This window comes from Podarcis melisellensis (assembly GCF_964234715.1).
Source record: "Podarcis melisellensis genome assembly, chromosome: 10".
Lineage (NCBI taxonomy): Eukaryota > Metazoa > Chordata > Lepidosauria > Squamata > Lacertidae > Podarcis > Podarcis melisellensis.
In genome coordinates, this window is record NC_138542.1 from 65,163,623 (window position 1) to 65,186,546 (window position 22,924).

The 22,924-nt window shown below is 43.3% G+C and overlaps 1 protein-coding gene and 1 long non-coding RNA gene across 31 annotated transcripts in view; one reads left to right on the top strand and one right to left on the bottom strand.

Annotated features, from left to right (window-relative positions):
• CELF2 (CUGBP Elav-like family member 2) overlaps positions 1–22,924 on the bottom strand; it is a 518,056-nt gene that overhangs the window by 33,379 nt on the left and 461,753 nt on the right. For 15 of the 30 annotated variants that reach the window (XM_081927063.1, XM_081927066.1, XM_081927087.1 and 12 more), the window contains 4 exons: positions 20,121–20,279; positions 15,737–15,820; positions 15,560–15,623; positions 6,139–6,273 (listed from right to left, as the gene is read on the bottom strand). In XM_081927063.1, the coding sequence (XP_081783189.1) occupies positions 6,139–6,273; positions 15,560–15,623; positions 15,737–15,820; positions 20,121–20,279 (442 nt within the window). The remainder of the gene's footprint in view (positions 1–6,138; positions 6,274–15,559; positions 15,624–15,736; positions 15,821–20,120; positions 20,280–22,924) is intronic. The other 15 variants (XM_081927078.1, XM_081927082.1, XM_081927080.1 and 12 more) reach the window with 1 other exon arrangement.
• On the top strand, positions 2,599–5,967 carry LOC309378886. Its single transcript, XR_014172251.1, has 2 exons — positions 2,599–3,929; positions 5,576–5,967. It is a non-coding gene; the product is annotated as an uncharacterized lncRNA (long non-coding RNA).

The following is a 22,924-nucleotide window of genomic DNA, read 5'->3' on the forward strand; positions in this document are numbered from 1 at the left end:
TAGTTGTAGAGTTTGCAAGGAGGAACAATGCCATTAAACTGATGTTTCTGTTTGATAGCAGGATTCATAAAGGGCTGCTACTGAGTCCCTATGCTATCTCTCTGAGATCTCTATAGTCAAATCAGAGGACAACCTTCTGGATCAGAGCCCTGCTGAGCATACAGGGACGTGTAAGTGAAAAATCTTACTTCTTGCAGCATGGTTGGTTCTGAACACTATTATTATTATTATCAATATTATTATTATTATTAGTAGTAGTAGTAGTATTGAAATTTATATACCACCCTTCATCAAGGTGGTTCACAAGATAAACTTACAGGATAAAAACCACAAAATAAATAGTTAAAAGAAAACCAACCAAAGCAACAACCCCCAGAATTGTTGCTGGGGCCTGGGCTACTCTCTCATTGCATGTGATGGAGACACATCCTTGCCCTATCTTGGCAGTGACGACTCTTAAAACAGCCTATCTTTCTGCAATCATTGTCATCTTAGAGGCTGGCTATGTGTTACATTCAAATATTCCATTTTTTGCTCATTTTAGGCCTCATTAATAGTTAACTGACTAAGGTATAGTCTGAAGGTACAGGAGCTCATAGCCTTACTTGAAGCTAAGCAGATCTAGGTCTGTCCAATGTTTGCATGGGAGACCATTGGTCGACTTCATGAATATTGTTTATTTGAGAGCCGGTGTGGTGTAGAGGTTAGAGAGTCGGACTAGGACCTGGCAGACTAGGGTTCAAATCCCCACTCAGCCATGAAGCTCACTGGGCTAGTCACTGCCTCTCAGATTAACCTACCTTACAGGGATTTTGTAGAGGTTAACTGAGGAGGGTGAGAACCATGTGCGTCACTCTGAGATCCTTGGAGAAAAAGGTGGACTAGAAATGCAATAAATAGTAATTATTGTGTGCCCCCTTTCCTCCTCTTGTGAAACGAGAGATGAAATAGATAAACAATGGACAGAGGTAAGTGGCCAGAAGTCCATGCACAAGAGGGACGTATTAATGGGTTGAGAGGACTCCGAGATTTACGGATGTAAAAATAAAATAATGCAGGACAATAAGGAGGAGAAGCTAAGGGGAGGCGGACCACAAAAACAGCTTGAGGAATGAGCATGCTAAGGGGGCATGAAATGTTGATGGACTGTTGGGAGTGGGAAAATGGAATTGCGTGGCTGGGATCCTAAATGGGGAGAACGCCACACAACAACACACCCTGATCATGAGCTTCCTTAGAGATTTCTGGCTAGCCACTCTAGGAAAAAGATTCATGGGCTACACAGACCAGTGGTTGAATCCAGCACAGTTATTCCTATGTTCAGAAATACCCTATCACAGGGCACTGTTTTCAGTGCCAGAGCTCTTTCAGTCTCTAATTTGATAGCTGATGGACGACCGCTAACAACCTCAAGGCTTCTATATAAATTTACAACGACTCTCTAAGACCATTCTCCAGCCATTAAACACATTTCCAAAGCATTTCCAAGTTTTATAATGCTTAGTGCATGGCAGCTTCATTAAAGTCAATGGAGCTGGTGCATCTCTTGTATACAATTTTCACATTAAGGGAAAGAATGCTAAATTAGCCAGAACAGTAGCTTCTGAATTTCATAATGGCATAAGGATTTGGGAGTTGCTCTGAATGTATCAGAGGTTGTTACTATAAGTGAGACTTGATGAAAATAAACACGTCTATTGTTTGGGGCCTGCGGCTTTGAGATGGTGCAAAAGGCTAAGATCATTTGGCCACTTTTTAAAACAAAAAGCATGCCCTTTTTTTTTTTTTAAAAAAAAAGCGATTTGCACATCTTCAACAAGCAGATGGGACAGGTGTCACTCATACACTGACAGACTTCTGGAACCCGGGGCAAATGTTAAGCAATGGGTGGACTGCCCCTCGACAAAAACTTGCCATATTATTACTGCTTCTGCGGTAATAATAATTGGACTGTTTTACGAGGGCTTTAAAAGGGGATTAGACAAATTCAGAAAGGATAAGGCTGTCAGTGACTACTAGTTATGATAGCTATATGTGAACTCCAGGATCAGAGGCCACAGGCCTCTGAATACCAGTTGCTAGGAAACGCTAGCAAGAGAGTGTTGTGCTTATGTCCTGCTTATACACTTCCCATTGGAATCTGTTGGGCCACTGTGGGAAACAGCCTGTGGAGGTCGATGGGTCTTTGGTCTGACAAAGTACTGTTCGTTTTACATTCTTATGATGATGATGGGTAAGGTGAGAACAGGGGTGCGAACATGATGGGTATGGTGTGGCAAAAGTAGACATGATACCCAGCTCTTCCTCTCTTTCAAATCAGAACCAGAGAAGGCGGTGAAGGTCCTGTGTGAGTGCCTGGAGGCAGTTGGAGGATGGATGGCGGCTAACGGATTGAGGTTGAATCCTGACAAGGCAGAAGTACTGTTTTGTGGGGACAGGGGGTGGGCAAATGTGGAGGATTCCTTGATCCTGAATGGGGTAACTGTGCCCCTGAAGGACCAGGTGCGCAGACTGGGAGTCATTTTGGACTCACAGCTGTCTATGGAGGCACAGGTCAATTCTGTGTCCAGGGCAGCTGTTTATCAGCTCCATCTGCAATGCGGTCTACGTGGGGCTACCTTTGAAAGTGACATGGAAACTACAAATAATTCAGAATGCGGCCACTAGACTGGTGACTGGGAGCGGCCACCGAGACCACATAACACCAGTCTTGAAAGACCTACATTGGCTCCCAGTACGTTTCCGGGCACAATTCAAAGTGTTGGTTCTGACCTTTAAAGCCCTAAACGGCCTTGGCTCAGTATACCTGAAGGAGCGTCTCCACCCCCCATCTTTCAGCCCGGACACTGAGGTCCAGCTCCGAGGGCCTTCTGGCGTTCCCTCCCTATGAGATGTGAGGTTACAGGGAACAAGGCAGAGGGCCTTCTCAGTAGTGGCACCCGCCCTGTGGAACACCCATCAGATGTCAAGGAAATAAACAACTATCGGACTTTTAGAAGACATCTGAAGGCAGCCCTGTTTAGGGAAGTTTTTAATGACTGTTTTTTTAATGGATTTTTAAGATTTTGTTGGAGTGGCTGGGGAAACCCAGCCAGATGCTTTGAGTATAAATAGATGATGATGATGATGATGATGATGATGTGGGTGTTTCTCTGCCTCTCCCCTGTGTCATCCAGTGAAGCTGAATGCTGGGGGATTGAGGACCAACAGTTAAACAGTGAAACTTATGACCACATGATGTGGTGACCACTAACATCATGATGAAGTCACTGCCATACTGTTCTACAACAACCTTGCAAGGTATGCTGGATATCCCAAAGTCATCCAGCGAGTGGCTGATACAGTGGTACCTTGGGTTAAGTACTTAATTCGTTCCGGAGGTCCGTTCTTAATCTGAAACTGTTCTCAACCTGAAGCACCACTTTAGATAATGGGGCCTCCTGCTGCCGCCGCACCGCTGCAGCACGATTTCTGTTCTCATCCTGAAGCAAAGTTCTTAACCTGAAGCACTATTTCTGGGTTAGCAGAGTCTTTAAGCTGAAGCGTATGTAACCTGAAGCGTATGTAACCCAAGGTACCACTGTACTTGAAACCAGGTTTCCTCACTCCAGCACACTAACACACAAGATCTCTAGTATGAATCAAAATTATTACATGGCAAAATTATTTTGGATTGCTTTCCTTTCTCTCCCCCCTAAAATTCCTTGTGCGTTCCTGCTTGTTTTACCCGAAACATCACCAACTAGTTTCATTCCCTGAGTACCATCATCTTTCGTTTCCCTCTCATCCTCTCAGCAGTACATAAGAAATGTGCAGTACCAAGCCAGGTCCAAAATAACCCCTTTTTTACATTTTCAACTTCACCAGACACCCACAAAATTATGAGATGCCAGCCAGGAAGCGGCTACGGATCTAGGTGACAAATCAAGGTAAGGAGAGTTTCAGAATCAGGCATTTGAAAACTGCAGATTCCAAGCCCTGCTGGTCACCAAGCTTTTGTCCAGCTCTGGAGGCGAGAGATAAGGAGGAAGGTTGTCAGCTGAGTTGGAGGGAAGTGGCTAGAATGGATTTCCTACCAAAAAAAAAACCCAACCCTGAGTCAGAATCCTTTTGTCTCGTCAATGTGAAAGAATTACAGTGGCAGTGGCAGCAGATATTCACATGGCGGGGGGCGGGGGGGGGGCGGGAAAGGAACATCATGTGCAGCTGCTACAAATAATAAAATTTCACAACTGAGTTGGAACTGTGCACCATAGCAAGAAGCTAGGACAGGAAGAGACCAGCTGTAAATCATTGCAAATGCACCTCTTGTTCCAAGGAAAATATACTTTGTGTGTTCAGTGGCCCCAAGAGCCCAGCTGAGGCTGTGTGGAGTGGCCATTTCTATGTACCTGCACCTCTAATGCGGGCAACATTTACATGGTTAACCCAATTCTCATGACAGCTGTGGTCTGAAAAGGGTTGTTGCCACCATGGGAACTAAGGTAGAAGAAGAGTTTGGATTTGATATCCCGCTTTATCACTACCTGAAGGAGTCTCAAAGCGGCCAACATTCTCCTTTCCCTTCCTCCCCCAAAACAAACACTCTGTGAGGTGAGTGAGGCTGAGAGACTTCAGAGAAGTGTGACTGGCCCAAGGTCACCCAGCAGCTGCATGTGGAGGAGCGGGGAAGCGAACCCGGTTCACCAGATTACGAGTCCACCGCTATTAACCACTACACCACACTGGCTCATACCTAGCTGTAGGTATGTGAACCATGCAAATGGTGCCTCCATACAGTGGCTGCAAATACTCTGGTGGTGGTCAAACATTAACACATAGTACCTGTAAAACAAATATCCACATTATACCCCCCCATCACCCAATAAGCAAATAAATAATACAGAATTAATATCTCTTAGAGATGGATTAATTGCTCATTTTTGGTTTTTCTCAATATTCAATTTTTCTAACGTCCAGTTCAATTCACATTTCTGCTGCAGTTTGCATTTTTTATATATAAACAAGTACTCACAAGCTTGTCAGCATTTCAATTCACAATTTATCCTAACACAAACACTTTCCCCCTTTTACTTGATATACACATTCTTGCAAGTGATGTTTCTTAAAGACAATGTACTTTGAATGCTATTTTCACCAGTATATGCAAATTGTACATTTTTATCTTGGAGACTTGCACTACAAAAAGTGTGAATTTTGAAAAGCAGCTGTGTTTCAGTTCATTTATGGACTTGAGAAGTGAAAATTAGGGAGGCTTCTCCCCATTCCTGATATTTTTAGAAGTCAACATTTGCTAAGTGCAAGGTATTCATTTTATATATTGTGTGGTGTCCTTATAATCTGGAATCGAGTCCTTTAAAACTTGACAGCAGGGTTAACAGCTGCTCTAGGAGCACTGGTCTGCTGTGACCTACTGGTCTATTTAAGCACCAGTCACCACAGAACCAAACTCTACTCCGCGAAATCCCTCGATAAATATTAGCCATTGCAGACAGCCCTAGCACAGATTTATGCCAAATTTCTTCTAAGCGTGTGGTCCAACTTTAGGAACCACAAACCTGTTTCCCTTCCAAAGAAATCTTTTCAGGGAGATGTATCAAGAATGAAGTAAAGGAAAACAAGAAATCAGAAGGGGGAAAGACGACACATCAAAACACAAGTAAAAGGAGAGCATTGCAAAAGCAGTTCTAGCAAAAGAAAGACACGTGGTTCCTTAAGAGACTGGGAATTGTGGGTCTGAATAAACAAGCAAAGCTCTGCTTGTTTACATTGGACATTTGCTTGCCTTCTGAATCCTGCTTTGAAAATTTCAAGTAATCGCCAGGTTGCATTTTAGTTACTACTTGACTGGCAGAATAAAGCCACGTGTACATAGCACAAGAATAACATTTAAGAAGTGGACTCATGCTTGAGAAAATGCTATCTGACATATTTATGGTGGCATGTAAGCCTGAGAAAACCTTTATTCTTATTATTAAAAAAACAACAACACCTGATCAAGCCTGTGGCACATTCACCAATCCGCATTCAATATGTGGCAGCGACTTATTTTGACACCTGTCTCAGAGTTTCTGAAGAAATGGGAGCTAGGAAAAAACAAAAGAGGACCCCCCCCCCAATACACACATTTGGTCATACCTGGACTCGTGAGTGCGCCAAGGGCACCGGTTGTTGTGGAGAGAGGATTTGCATTGGTGGTGGTAGCTGAGGTTTGGGCGGCGGCAGCTGCAGCTGCTAGAGTTGCCAAATTCTGTAGCTGTAAAGCATTCATTCCTGAAGAAAGAACATAAAAGGAAACTGCAGCGGTGAGCTTGATTACAAAATTCAAATCACATTTTTTGTTTTAAATGAATATAGCTGGGAGCCTCCACCCTATCCTGTTCTTGGATGGACAAAATAGGGCGATACCGACATTCCCTTTACCAATAATAAAAGAGATAGAAAAAGAAAAGCCTTCTCCACCTGTGAGTTCCATCATTATTGAGGATAAAGGTTTTGTATGGTTTTAAATGAGCTGACCATTTGCTGTGCAATATCTTTGCACATTTGTTTTTCCAGACTACGATGCTTTTTATGGTTTTCTTTGTATTTGCTATGTTTGCACTCGTTGTTGTTGCTAACCCACCAATAAAATATACCCAAAATAGATTTACATTTATGCCCTGTAATCCACCTGTGACAAACCAACTATCACTCGCTCCCCATAAGGTTCAACCATCTATGCTGAGACATTGGTCCATCTAGCCTAGCTTTCTCTATGCTGCCTGGTGAGAGCTTTCTGTGTTCTGAGGCAGCGATATTTCTCAATCCTGCTAGCTGAGATCCATTGTGCTAGAGAGAGAACAAGGATTCGACTTTCATTCTGTCTCCCTAGTTGTGGCCCCTTCTTCCCGCTAACGACACAGAAACAACCAAATTTGGGTGGCTCAGAGTTGCCTGTCAAAGTGTGCATCAAATAACATAACACAGCCCTTTTCAAACACCCAGTAAGCTTCATGATTCAGTTATGGCAAGCTTCCCATTTCTACATTTTCCCACTCATAAAGATAAAATGAATCCGCTGCAGACTAAGTCAGAGTCTGCCCTGTCAGCAGGCCAATAGATCAGTACGGCACTATCTACAGCGACAGTTTTTGCCAAAGACAATTCTTGATGGGAGATTCCACTGGGAAACAGAATTATCAGGAATGTGCTGGTCACATATGTAGAAATGACTTGGGCACTGGGGGGAGCCAAAGACTTTCAGTGATATTTCGGCCTGGTTTCTTAAGCTACTTAAGAAGTGGTAAACTTAATAATAACCTGCAGAAACAACAACGGCTAGAAGATGAAGACCTCACACTGCATCTTAAATAGTTGAGAAATAATTGGTGTGTGTGGTTGTTCTTTACAGGCACAGAGATAATGCAAAATTATAAGAACCTGGAAAAAAAGTCCTGGATGTTTTTAGGTGTGATGCTAGGAAGCAGATTGTGTAAAGAACTTGGCATGAGACAAGATGCAACCATCCTCAGTGGGACTTGGCATTAGTTCAGCATGAAGATCTAGCAGATGCTGCTATGGGCTTAATATAGTTGGAGGCATGAGAGCAGGATACTTAGAAAATCACTTTTCTCCATCTGTGTCTGCCAATATGGTAAAATCTTCAACGGAGACCTTTCTTCAGGTACCTGCATTAGGACCGACTCTGGAGGTGCTGCAGTCATGGAATAATCTCCCAGGGCAGTTACTAAGGAAGAAATCTTATCTGATGTATACATGCCAGAAGGAGTGAGGCTGTGATACCTTGGATGGAAGATGCCTGTTCTTAGTTAACATGTGAAGCTCCACTCAATAATTGCACAGCCCCTTCTGCAACTAGGGATGGATGGAAATGCCAATTCTGATTTTCTCAGTTTCTCATTTTTCCATTCTTAAAATCAGTTCTCAATGTTTCCTCAGCAATTAGCATTTAGATATACAGTGGTACCTCGGGTTAAGTACTTAATTCATTCCGGAGGTCCATACTTAACCTGAAACTGTTCTTAACGTGAAGCACCACTTTAGCTAATGGAGCCTTCTGCTGCTGCCGCACCATATATATATATATATATATATATATATATATATATATATATATATATATGCTTTCGTAGATTTTCACGGGTACAGGAATGCAGGTTTTGGTGTCCTCGGGTGTCTTCCCGTGTAAAAGTTGGGGTGTCTAGGCGACGTTTCGACGAGGTCTCACTCGTCATCTTCAGGCTGGTGCTTTCGGCTTCTTGTTACTGGAACAGAGCAGGATCTCAGTGTTTGAGTTCCTATAAATACTGTTGAGGGGGTGTGGTGTATAGCCTCCAATGTTCTGGGCAGAGAGGAAGTTCCCAGGCTAGTGTGCCTTTTCTTCTTTTGTTCCTTAATTACTTGAGGGATATCTTGAGTGATTTCTTGAGTGATATCCTGAGTACCACTTAGGTGGGTCATTAGGTGTGGATTAGTTGCTAAAGTCTTTGTGTCTTGACCTCTTGAACTTTGTGAAGAGTTTTTCTGAGAAGATGGCTGTACTGCACTTAGTTGTGCTCTGGCTTGGCTTCGTGTATAGGGGCGAGCTGTGGTTTTGTGGCCTGTGTCAGCCAGATCTGTGTAGGGATTGCAGGGGGGTGCAGCATCCGGAGGTGCCACCATGGTTTGGCTACTGGATGGTGTCTGTAATTTATCTGTGGAGAGGGTGGTGGCACCTCCGGATGCTGCACCCCCCTGCAATCCCTACACAGATCTGGCTGACACAGGCCACAAAACCACAGCTCGCCCCTATACACGAAGCCAAGCCAGAGCACAACTAAGTGCAGTACAGCCATCTTCTCAGAAAAACTCTTCACAAAGTTCAAGAGGTCAAGACACAAAGACTTTAGCAACTAATCCACACCTAATGACCCACCTAAGTGGTACTCAGGATATCACTCAAGAAATCACTCAAGATATCCCTCAAGTAATTAAGGAACAAAAGAAGAAAAGGCACACTAGCCTGGGAACTTCCTCTCTGCCCAGAACATTGGAGGCTATACACCACACCCCCTCAACAGTATTTATAGGAACTCAAACACTGAGATCCTGCTCTGTTCCAGTAACAAGAAGCCGAAAGCACCAGCCTGAAGATGACGAGTGAGACCTCGTCGAAACGTCGCCTAGACACCCCAACTTTTACACGGGAAGACACCCGAGGACACCAAAACCTGCATATATATATATATATATATATATATATGATTTCTCCTAATTTTTGTCTACAGATTTGGCCAATTTTGCAAAGTGCTTTTCACAAACATTACACATTTTATATGTTCTTCTCACCAATGCATGCACCCTAGCACATCTATTTTTTGCACACATGACCTGGCTGGATACTGAACGGAAGAACTTAAGAAGAGACTGTTGGATCAGGCCAACGGCTCATCTAGTCCACCCTCCTGTTCTCACAGTGCCCAACTAGAGACCTATGAAAAGTCTGCAAGCAGGACCTGAGTGCATAAGCACTCTGTCCAGCTGCGATTCCCAGAAACTGGTATTCATAGGCATGATGCCTTAGACAGTGAAGGGAGAACACAGCCATCATGGTTAGTAGCTACAGATAGCCTGGTCCTCCATGAATTTGCCTATCCCTCTTTTTAAGCCATCCAAGTTGGAGGCCATCAGGTGTGTTTTCCTTTTCTTACTTTAAAGCAGCCTTTCTCAACCTGTGGGTCCCCAGATGTTGTTGGACTACAACTCCCATCATTCCTAGCCAGCATGACCAGTGGTCAGGGATGATGGGAGTTGTAGTCCAACAACATCTGGGGACCCACAGGCTGAGAACCGCTGCTTTAAAGGGCAATCTCTGGTACTCCTGATTGCGGAGGAAAATGAAGATTGTGGAGAAGAAGAGGAGGGGAAATAAAAACAAAAATGAGAGCAAAGCAACCTGCAAAGGAGTCAGACCATTGGCCATCGAGCTCATGTTATCTGCATGGTCTGACAGTGGCTCTCCAGGGTTCAGACAGGAGCTTTTCTTAGCCCTGCCTGGAGATACCAGGGATTGAATCTTGTATGCAAAGCCAAGTGCTCCATCTCTGAGCTACTGTACTTTTTTGTGTATAAGACGCCCCCTCTTTTTTCGGGACTCCAAATATAGAAAATGGGGGGAGATTGCTCAGAGTTGTTGGACTTTTTTTCGGGGGGGGGGGGGCGGTTGTTGCCCAGACTTGTAGAGCTTTATTTTTTGGGTGGGAGGGGGTTGCCGAAAATCGCTCACCCACAGGAACGCAACAGCAAATCGCACACATTGGCAAAGCCACCAATTCGTCTGAGAGCAAGCACCAATCGCCCGCCCAATTGCTGCAGCAGCCAATAGCCAACGGACCTTGCAGCACCCACCAATCACCCACAAAAAAACCACAGACAATATTTGTGCTTGCAACAGCCACCAATCACACATCCCACCTCTCCACTATCTGTGTACGTAAGACGACACCAAGTTTTGGGCACAATATTTTAATACTAGGTTTTGAGGCCTAACCTGTTGATGCTTTTTTTAAATATGCTCGGGCTTTGGCTCTTATTTTGGGTTGTTGTACTGGAGTTCTTTGTGTTTGAATTCTCCAACAGCTTAAATAGCTTTGAGAAATTCATCATTCCAGTCCGAGAAGACAGCTTTCAGTATCCCATTTTAACATTCTTAGGCTGCTTCTTCTTGTGCATTGAACACTTTCCCTTTAAGGAAGATTTCTTGGGGGTGGGTGGTTTTTCCACCTGTCCTGATTTAGTTCTAGTTTGTTTTTCTATTTTCCGCTCCTGACTGGATTATATTTTCATACAATAACCTAGTCTTATACACTGAATAATACGGTAATTTCTAAGGCAATGCAATGATTTCCCAGTCCTTGGAAGTGACTGCATTGTACTTTCGCGGGCCGCACTTGCTGCCTCTCTCGCATTCCTGAATGTGCACTATTCACATTGCACCCCGGGTGTTTGGTTCCCCCTTCCCACCGCCTTTCCCTTACATCCCACAGCAGAGCCGGACAGAAAATAATGTGATCATTTTTCTTTGAAACCGTTGAACATTCCACAAATGCAGCGCTCTCTGAAGAAATGCAAATCACTTAAAACTCTAAAGCACAGCCTGATAGACAGAGTGGCGCAAACAGCCTCGCACACCCCTTCTGCCTTCTGGGAATAAGCTGCTGGAAACTAAACAACTCTTAATCTTTATGATGCGAGAAAAACGTTGCGAATAAAAGTAGAATCTGACTCTGCGTTCGGTAATCGGTATATACCAGTAAGCTAACAAAACTTGCCCAATATTACGGACAGCAAGAATCCCAACTTTGATTTTGCAGCTTGGCAGATTAAAAATACAATTAAATTATGTTCATAACAGATGCACAATATGCCTGTTTGAAATGTAATATTTTTTTTAAAAAAAAACCCCAACAACAACATATTTATAAGGAAGAGGGGCCATGAAAATTTAATTTAATGTTCACCTTAGGTAATTTCATGTCTTATTGTTCAGAGCAATTACCATAAATCTACATATCAATAAGCACGAACAGATGTCAGTTGTTACAGCCGCTTGCCAATCAGGCCTGTTAAAAACTGGCAGATGGATGGTTGCAAAACCCTCTCATAAGGCCCATTAGCACATTCACAGGAAAGCCGTGTAGCACCACTGCAGAGTCACTCATGCAGGCCGGTTAAAACACAAGCACAATTGGAGATCTGAGGTGGTTTTTTTTATCTCACAACTTGAGTTGTGAAACCTGCAGGGCAATCTGCAACCACCCACTCAAGAACCTAGCCCAGGCATGTCCAAAGTCCGAATTTTGAATTATGGTGCTGGAGGAGACTCTTGAGAGTCCCATGGACTGCAAGAAGATCAAACCTGTCCATTCTGAAGGAAATCAGCCCTGAGTGCTCGCTGGAAGGACAGATCGTGAAGCTGAGGCTCCAATACTTTGGGCACCTCATGAGAAGAGAAGACTCCCTGGAAAAGACCCTGATGTTGGGGAAGATGGAGGGCACAAGGAGAAGGGGACGACAGAGGACGAGATGGCTGGATAGTGTTCTCGAAGCTACCAGTATGAGTTTGACCAAACTGTGGGAGGCAGTGGAAGACAGGAGGGCCTGGCGTGCTCTGGTCCAGGGGGTCACGAAGAGTCGGACACGACTAAACAACTAAACAAGTAAACAACAACAACAACAACAAGCAGGTAGGGACCACTACTTCTTGCAGGAAGGCATTAATCGCCTGGCTGCTAGTGTTTAGCATCTAATAGGGGCAAGGGTCCTGGGCACAAGTGGTCGCCCTGAGCGATACAAGCATCTTGTCCACATCCTTGAACCGTACAAACTGAAACTCATTCAACACAACAGGACCGAACAGAGCTCTGGACACCCCTTGAGCGTCCAGATTCTGCTGTAACGGCAGAGTCAGGATCCCGGGGGTTGCAAGCAAATTCATCCTCAAAATGCTTTGCAAACAGGTCACAGTGAGCTGCTGTCAGTTTTGCCACCTCTTTTGGGCCAGACTCTATTCAGGGAGACTTCTTGCCCTGTTTTAAGCCACAAATCACTATTTCCCTAGTGATGATGCCTATCAGGCACAATTGACCAGCCATTGGCTGTGGTAGCATTTGGTCTAACCACAGAGAATTTCTCAGGTCGCTTTCATGATATCTTAATTCTATCCTACTTTCATTATTAAAGGGAGGGAAAGGAAACAATCAATACTGCATCAATTCCCCTCCCCGCAAAAAACAGACCTGTTGCTTTTATAGTCTTTCTTCTTTCAGAGAATAATGTAGGCATTCACACAAATTGGGCAAAACAGCCAAAACAATAAGCACAATATTACATACTTTGGCAGGAGAACCATTTTGTTTCCTTAGAAAACCTTTCTTAACAACACAGCCAAAGACACAGAGTTAGGATTGCCTCTGGGCACACACAAGTGTCTAGGAGTTTGTTTTCAGTACCAGAACTGAGCTCACACAAAAATCCACTCCTGGTTACCCCAAAATGTTCATCATTTCAGCCTAAGTTAAGTGGGAAAATTCATTTTGTTGTTGCTATTGCTGAACAACTGGGAACCAGAAAGCCTTGCCAATCTACTACTAAACACCGCCCAGAGATCTAATCTACGTTGTGCACATCATTTCCTAAAACGATATGCCATAGTGGCACCAACATTTCCTTTGTCACTTTAAGGAAGGCAAAGAGGGAGGCGGGCGGCAGTGGAAGAAATGACCAGCAGAACTGGAAGACAATCATCTGGCAAAATGAAACAGAAAAGGGGCTCCATATTGCAAGTTGGGGTTGAGGATGTTTGGAAAAGTTGAAGTCTATGTCAAGAGACCACTGGTAGCAAACTGGCAGAGACGGCAGTAAAATGTGGGGATCGGAAGAACCAGTCTCAAGCTGTTCCAACAATGGGCCATAATTCCGGCGACGCAGTATGGCTGTACTTGTATTAGACAGGAAAATCTCCAGCGCCGTTTCCCTCTTCCGTCGCTCCATTCAATCTACAGGGCTAACCAAAGCCAAACATTACCGGCAGCCTTTAAAGCTCAAAGCCAGTTCCAAAAAACGCCAACTGTGAAAATGTTGTTTATCGTATTAAGATATATTTTTGATGACGGGGAAAGAAAAAAAACCTGCGCTAGATTATGAGTGTAACATAATAGAAGCCGCAAGTGCTTGCCAACGGATCTGAGCCAGAGAAAATAACTCAGAGATATTGTCATCTGTGGGCCAATTTATATTGTCAGACAGCAGATTCTGCATTAGTCTCTGGTGCCAGCGCAATAATGGCATATTGTAAGGATGAAGCGCACAGTGCCAATGGGGAGTAGCTCATCTCTTTTCCATAGGCGTACTTCAAGATCCATTCAAAAGCAAAGCATTAATAAAAGAAGAAAAAGGAGGAGGAGGAGGAGGAGGAGGAGAAGAAAAGGGAGGAACCGCGGATAGCTTAAGCCCTTTCCTGCGTTGCGAGGCTGGAGGAAAGCACCACCAATTTGCAGATTTAGTCAGAGCATAATTAAAAATAAACTACCACGCCAATTTGATGACAATGGGGCTAAGGGAGGGGTTTGTGCTTTTGTGAGAAATGTTAAACAAACTGTGCAGAGGGGCAGCAAATAGGCTTTCAACACTTTTGCATGGCAGGCGCAATGCGCATCTGTGCTCATTTGTGTGTGCTTATAACACAATCCTCTCACACCACGTTAAGTTAGCATGGTGGGTCACCCAGCTGGAACGACCTTTTATTAATCACTATACATTGGTTACTACCAGCACACAGTTCATTACTGAGTAGCCGTCCGTCTAAATGCCTTTCAAGTTATCCTTGTCTTTCCTGCTTCCCAGTTACTTTCTGTTGATTATTCCCTTCTTCCCCTCCCCAGTCCTGGACCAAACGATTATGTGCTTTAAAATAAATAAAAAACCCTATACCCTGCTTTGTAATGTTGCAGGGTGCTTCTTCCTGGGCACATGTTATCAAAAGATAGGTTCTGTAATTTCAGATGCCCTTAAGAATGTCACGACGTTCTTATACCTGTTTCTTATTATCGAAGTTGCCCGAGACTATCATGAACTTGATTGCACAGAACTCGCAAACACTTCTCACTGGAGATTAGAAAGGAATTTTCTCTGTTGGAATATGCATTAAGAGCTACAAAACAGGAGCAAGGATGAGCAGGTCTCCCGACCACTAAAACAGGGGCTATTTTGCACACTTCCTTCTTTTAGACATACTCATAAATGTACACTTTAAAGATACTTAAAAGCTTATACCAACACTTCCTGCTCTCCAAATCCAGAGATTCCCTATATGCCATCGATGTCTCTCCCCTGCTTGGATTTTCAGAGCGTAGGGAAACTGTGGGACAAGCAATGGTTGGAGGACAATGCTGCATGCATGAAGTGGAATGTGAGAGCCCGACCCCAGCAAAGCTCTTTTTAACATTGCTTGCTAAGATACAACTCTGGAAACAAAAGGCAACTGACTGCAGAACATAAGGCAACCCGCAGTGGCGCATCTGTGCATGCATGGGTTGTGATTCGCCACTTCTGTGCATGCACGTGACATCATTTGGCACTTCTGCGCATGTACGAGCGGCGAAACCCAGAAGTAACCCTTTCCGGTTGCCGTGGGACGTAAACTGAAAGAACGTAACATGAAGCGGACGTAACATGAGGTATGACTGTATAGTGCCACGTGGGCCAGATTAAATCAACTGGCAGGCCAGATTAGGCCCCCGAAACGCACTTTGGACATGCCTGGTGGAAAGAGTAAATTTGGGTAAAATGTTGGTGGTGGGGGTAGTATTTTAATGCCACTGATACCCTCGAACACTGCAAAAACTTTTGCATGTGTGAGCAGTACCCATGCAACAACAGACACCCACATGGAAGCTCTCTTTAAGTGGCTGGATATTCTTAAGACCCCGTGGGGACAGAGCTCAAACAAAAAAGAAGCAACACAAAAGGAGGAGGGGAAAAAAGAAAGAAATGGATTAACAAGAAAGCTGCAACTCACCAGCCATTTGTTGAATGCCGCTGAAGGCACCCAAGTTACTGGAGGAGGTTGCTTGCTGCAGAAGCTGCAAATTAACAACAACAACAACATTAATGAGGTTAATAACGCAACAAGTTAAAGATTAAAACAAAATTATCTGAATCAAATTAAATTTGGGATACTTATAGTTTCCTTTACATTTATACAGTCTCTTGCTTCTGCCTGGTGTTGAAATGAAGGTCCCCAGAGTCGATGCTGTAAATCCATATTAATGTCTAATCTCTATTAAGAAACACACAGACACTGGGGAAACTCAATAACATTGCTGCTTTAAAACAATTAATCAATTTACTCTTTTTAACTGCCAGGTGTTAAATCTATTTCAGCCCGACGTAGCGTGACTAATCATTGCCCTCTGCAGTCTAGCAGTTACCATAACTCATCTCCGTCAATCACAGTCTATTTTTCCACCTCCCCACTTAAAACAGAGGCTTATCGCTTGGGCATCTTTTGTGGTGTATGTTCAGGTGAGAGTGTACAACTTTGTTTCATCCAGCATGCCTGAGGGGAAATGCTAAGTCAAAGGGCCTGAGGACCCCGTGCTGAATAGTATTTTGGGCACCCCTTAAAATAAGGAGCCCCTCTTTCTCCCAGATCTGCATTTGCTCAGGCAAACCAAAGAAGCCACGCAGAGCACTATGCGCACAGATGCACACTTACTACCTGACGACTGCGACATCAGGTGGTGACCTGCATGTGTGACCGGCCCACTAGAGACATGACACCACAAACAGAACATTTACGGCGATGCTAATGCATTGTTTTCCAATGGATACAATTCACATATACAAGTCGTTCAGTGTACAGACATCAAGTGTACAGATATTCAGGCATGTGCAGACCAGGCTCTAGCGACAGATATGCACAGATCCAGACATTCTTACCCTGCGATTCCCCACTGCATATTATGGTCTGCTTGGCTGTGTTTACTTATTATTAAATTTAAATCCCACCCTTCCTGCCCAGGGTATTCTACTCTTCATGTTCAGCACAACCTGCCCCAAAAGGGATACAGGTACTGCTCGTGTTACGGAAAAAAGTCATACAAAGTGAGGCGAGGCAACATCTTTCAGAGGGCCATTGAATCATAAAATTGTAGAACTGGAAGGGACACCATGGGTCATCTAGTCCAACCCTAGTCCATAGTTTGGAATGTTAAGCTGTATACAAGCTCCATTCATGCCTTCTTCACGCACACAGCATTTCCCTGTTGACTGTGGAGCTGGGACAAGCTTTAAGCCCCCTACATTGCACCTTGCCCATGGATGTTTGCAGAGAGATCCCTACGATTAAGCCAGCACCTACGTGGGTGTAGAGGCTCTGTGTGACTGAGACGACTGCACAATCATGGAGAACTGGTTCGTGTGAACAGATGCACGGGTAGAGGGCTTCCTCCGCAGAAAATCAAGTGCAGCCTGCAATTATTGCAGAAAGTAGCTGTGATATTATGGGGGCTGGAAGTGCAACCTTGCTCCGCTGTCACCATGGAAATGCAGCACATCTGAGTAATGTGTGAACTGGGCCGCTGCCTTTCAAGGTAAGCAAAATTCTTCATCAGGAAGCCAGTGAAAAGATGATCCCCTACAAAGATATCGCCGACCCATTTTTGCACCGTTTTCTACTGAAGCGGCAACTGTCTGTATCAAGACAATAAGGGAACATCTGCTATGATATGAACCTGGGGGAAAGGAGGATTTTAAAGGCATCCAGCACAAGACCAAACCATTCTGAGAGGGGCTGCGAGCTTAACTTCACACAGAGCTATGTGCATTCCTTGCTTGCATTTCCTTTTAAAAAACCAAAACAAATTCAAGTTTCTAGTCCTTACTACTGTGAGAATAGGTTTTAAATGGTTTGGATCCATCCACTCAGTTAGTTGAACTCGGCTCCTATCAAAACTTGTGGGACCAACTTATCTCACCGATTTCACTTTGAACTAAGGCCAACTAACATGGCCTGGATCCAATGCAATATTTGGATAAGGCAAACCTGAGAAGCTAGGGGAATGGAGGAAGGGTGGCCGAGTAGATCTCCAGTGGTTAGGAGTGGGAGGTCCAATACAGCCTTTTTGTGCCTCCCAACACCTGAGAATAAATTGTGCGAAATGAGGAATCTGAATATTGTATTGCAATATTGTATTGCAAATCTGAATATTGTATTCAGCTCCTCTTGGCATAGAATATAGTTGACCGTACGCAGTGTAAAAATGTGGTTTTATATAAGTGCATATTACCCTGACTCTATAACATCCTGGTTGACCCTGTCCTGTCCTGTTGTACTCTGAGGACTCTTTCCCAACACTCCAAACCATGGCTTGGATGATGGGAAAAAAACGTTGTATCTGAACCGACTCACAGAGAGAGAAAATTTTGCACAAAGGAATCACTTAATCAGTTCATATCCAATTATTTAATTTAAGCTGGACATCCTGGACACTTCTGATTGGAACTCAGAATGTCCCATTTTTGGGTCCGGTATTCTAGTGTGGGTCAGCTGGGGAGGGCCTGGGTGCTTAAGAGAGCCAGTTTGGTGTAGTGGTTAAGAGCGGTAGACTCATAATCTGGCGAACCGGGTTCGCGTCTCCGCTCCTCCACATGCAGCTGCTGGGTGACCTAGTCACACTTCTTTGAAGTCTCTCAGCCTCACTCACCTCACAGAGTGTTTGTTGTGGGGGAGGAAGGGAAAGGAGAATGTTAGCCGCTTTGAGACTCCTTCAGGTAGTGGTAAAGCGGGATATCAAATCCAAACTCTTCTTCTACCTTAGTTCCCATGGTGGCAACAACCCTTTTCAGACCACAGCTGTCATGAGAATCCAAACTCTTCTACTCTTCTTCTTCTTGACCTCTCCCATGCCTTCTGATTCTTCCCTACAAATTCCTTCTCTCCTCAGCTGTTTTTCACTTAGCTACGCCTACTTTTGGTTTGGAGTCTGGATCATAGCTGTCAACTTTCCCCCCTTTTAAAGGGAAATTCCCTTATTCAGAATAGGATTCCTCGCAAGAAAAGGGAAAAGTTGACAGCTATGGTCTGGATGGTGAAGAATAAATTTACAACAATCTGGGAAGGATCAGCTCCTCTTGCAAGTAGCAGCATAATCCAGAAGACCATAGGAAGCTTCCTTAAACCTGACTCAGACCACTGGGCCCATCTAGTCTACAATAACTACCAGCAGATTTCCTAGATTTCAGATGGGACATTTCCTGAACCTGGGATGTTCTCTGTGTACAGTTCCAAAATGTGAACATTTTGCCTTTTTGCACATTAATTTTTTTTTAAACTCTGATTTTAAAGTTTGTGATGCATGCATGTTTTGAACCACGTGTACAAGTGCAAGACATTTAGGATGGCTAAATCCCCACTGCTAAAATAAGGAGTCTGCAGCCCACTGAGGGGCAAATTTCCTCCCTCAAATGCATCACGGTGAACACTCTTATCCAAATGCATCCATCATTTCATATCTCTGCATTACAGAAAGTGAGCAATCTCCCTCCAATCATTTTTCAAATAAATTTGTCATTTTCATTTTCCTTACAAAGCGCAAATAAAGTTTTGATCATCAACTTGCTCACCTTCTGCCATGCAAAGGAGACCCAAACATAATTTACAGTGACATCTGATACATGTCTACTCAAAAGTAAGCTTCATTGAGTTTAATAAGACTTGTTTCTCAGTAAATATACAGATAAATTGCAATGTTAGGCCGCAAGGTCTTAGGCATGAACCCCACAGAACTCAACAGGACTTACTTCTGAGTAGACATTACGTAGGATTGTGCTGTTAGCTTACAGAGCATTTTTGCAAAGAGCCATTTTGAGAGGGAACATTTCAAAACGAAATGAAGGGTAACATGAAATGTATGTATGAAATGTACAGGATTTCAAATTGAAGGGGTCTAGATTCCAAAAACCAGCCAGAATTGCACATATAATTAAGAATGTCAGGGATCTTTCAATTTCTCTGAAAGGTTCATATTCAACTTTCAGGAATATGGTTTTTGGTTGCTGTGTGTGTGTTTGTGTGTGTGTGTGTGTGTGTGTGTGTGTGTGTATGACAGGACTGAAGGAGAGACTTGTGCAGAACTGAGTGTTTCAGACAAAACAAAGCAAAACAAAACGAACAAACAAACCAACAGACCACAGCAGCACAAACCACAGTGAACCACACCATATTTGCCATTGAAATAGTACCAGTATCAAATAGATCAGCTCTCTGACACTCACACTCATATCTGCACACCTGAACATACCGCACCTTGAAAAACTGAGCATTCACTCAGAATTTCACTTATGCATCAGCATTTGAAATTCAGATTGTGAAATGTAACCATGTAAATTTGAGAAAATGCACGTGGATTATTTCCCCAAATTTCTCTTCAGCCCTTGCTGCCGTCCTTAACACAGTGCTGTCAATTTACATGACAGCTTAATGAAATAGATATTCCCTGCTATACTTAAAACATATTCTGCTAAGTATCGCAAGTTTGCTTTGAAAGTGCTCATAATCAAATTTAATGATTACTTACAGCCAGGTACTGTGGCGTAAGTCCTCCAAGACCTGTAAGATTCCCCCAGGTGGCAGTGTTGAGCTGTTGCATTTGTTGCGCCAGCTGCTGTTGTAAACGTCTCTGCTCCTTGTCCTTTTGGGTATCAGCAAACTTCACGACTATTGGTGAAGAACAGCCCTGCGATTGGACAGATTGGTGGGAAAAAATTCATTCTAGCATACATTTACATGAGTCTTTTCTTTTTCCTTTTTCTGTTTCCCCGCCCACAGAACCAGCTTGAGATTACCTGTATTAATTTAATTGATTAAATGACTCATGTAAAGGTGTGCAAAAGTTTGGATTTCTATGCAACTCAACAGCGAAAGAGGGAATGATTTGGAGTGCTTGATACTCCTGCATTCAATAGGACACTCTTTAATATCTTTTTAGAGATAGCATTTTATATTGTTTAAAGTTAGCATTAGTTGAATTAAAATAGTTTAATTAATTTAAACTCTGTTTTGAGGAAAAGCTAGTTCTGTTATGTATCATTGGTTCTGAAGGAGGGAGGGAGGGAAAGAAGGAAGAACGAGAAAGTTGTAGATTCCTTGTTATACTTGAACTTGTTTGGGAGGGGAAATCTGATTAATGCAAACTATAGCTAGAGGAAACTATGGTTCGTGTTCCTGGCTTGCTCACTCACTTTAAGAGGTGGGGATCCTGCAGCCCTTGAGATATAAAAAACAATAAAATTCCTTCCAGTAGCACCTTAGAGACCAACTAAGTTTGTTATTGGTATGAGCTTTCGTGTGCATGTAGAAACCAGTAGGAGAACACTTCAATCTCTCAGGACATTCTATACAAGATCTCAAAGTACAGTGGTACCTTGGGTTAGAGATGCTTCAGGTTACAGACACTTCAGGTTACAGACTCCGAAATAACCCAGAAATAGTACCTTGGGTTAAGAACTTTGCTTCAGGATGAGAACAGAAATTGTGCAGCGGCAGCATTGTGGCAGCGGGAGGCTCCATTATCTAAAGTGGTGCTTCAGGTTAAGAACAGTTTCAGGTTAAGAATGGACCTCCAGAACGAATTAAGTTCTTAACCCAAGGTACCACTGTAGCTGTCTTACTACAAAAGAATTTCAGAAATAGACTGGAAAGAGAAGCTGCTGAATTGCAACTTATTACCAAACTTAAAACCATGAAGAGACCTGGTCTGAATTCTTATCTCATTATACATGATAAAACCATCATGTATAATGTTTTTAGCCATCTCACCCCTTGCTTTTTCCTGTAAGACCAATTGCAGTCGTTAACAGTCAACAGGTTTACCACACCCATCAGCCAATCACCCATTCCCACCACCCTTCTGAGTAATACCCCTCCCCACCCTCTCACTATATATAAGGGTCTGGTGACTTCTGTTTCAGTGTATCTGAAGAAGTGTGCATGCACACGAAAGCTCATACCAATAACAAACTTCGTTGGTCTCTAAGGTGCTACTGGAAGGAATTTACTTTTTGTTTCAACTACGGCAGACCAACACGGCTACCTACCTGTAACTAGAACCCTTGAGATATTGTTAGACTCCAACTCCAGCCAGTCCCAGCCAGCATATCCAGTGGTCAGGAATGCTAACCGTTGTAGTCTAGCAAAATCGGGAGGTGGGGGAATAAACTCCACTCTGTGGTTTAGACTAACTGGAGAACCCAAGTTCAGATCTATTAGGGAACTCTGGTTGGTTTAAAACCAGAAGTAGATGCCCCCTAGCCCATCCTCTACTGCACCCCACAGGAGTATAAAAGAGGGAAGAGTGTGCAAGTCAAGGCACAAGCAGGTTTGTTCATGTAAAGCCAAACCACGGTTTAGTGTTACGTTCAAAGTGCCCCAAAGGTTATACAGGCTGAAATCCTCCATCTTTTTCCTTGGGCATTGGGCTGTCTCTTTTGGGAGTCTAAGGTTGCAGTCTTAAGCAGTCGTAATGTCAAGTAAACTTTTTAAGGATTAAGCAACAGACCCTGCAAGAGAAGTTCTGTTCTTTCATTCCTTTCACCCCAAAATTAATAAACAAAGCGTGCTTTTCTCTGAAGAGCTCCATAGTAGAACGATGATCAATTTTACAATAAAAAATTATGAGATGAAACTGTGGCGATAATTTGCCTTGTGCAGAAGCAACTCAGCGATATGCTGGTGTTCTAATTATTATGTGTAGGAATCGATGGTTTGGGGTGGGTGAGTGCAATCACAACTGTGCAGAAACAGCCATTGATTTTAATGGCAATGGATTGCACCCTGGAACAATAGCAGTATGTCTCACAGGATCACATCTGCTTAAATGACTGTAGGAAAATGTGTTTTTTTTCTGTTTTGGAGGTGGGGTAGGGGATGAGTAAAAATTACAGAGAAGTCATCAAGACATCATCATTGCTTCCTCCAAGTAGTTTAAAGTTTAATGAAAAAAAAATCTTCTTGCCTTCACTATAAATTGAAGCGTTCCCCCCTCTTCCCCCACAGTTTAAATGATAGAATAGGTAACATGGCAAATTTGGATTCTGTTTCATGTCAGATTTTGTAGGAGATACAAGCAGCTTACTGCGTACTCCCAGTACACAGATGAATGAATAGGACTCTTAAAATCTCTTTCAAACAAAGCAGAAATAAATTTCAAGGACAGGAATATGAGATAGCAGTTCAAGTCTACAGTCTTTCAGCTCTGAGCTCCACATGACAGCCAATATTGTATTTATGAATGCTAACTGGCAGTAAATTGTATAAAACAATATTGCAGCATTTTGTGAATCTATAATCCGACCCCGCTCCCCACCAGTCTGCTTCATATTT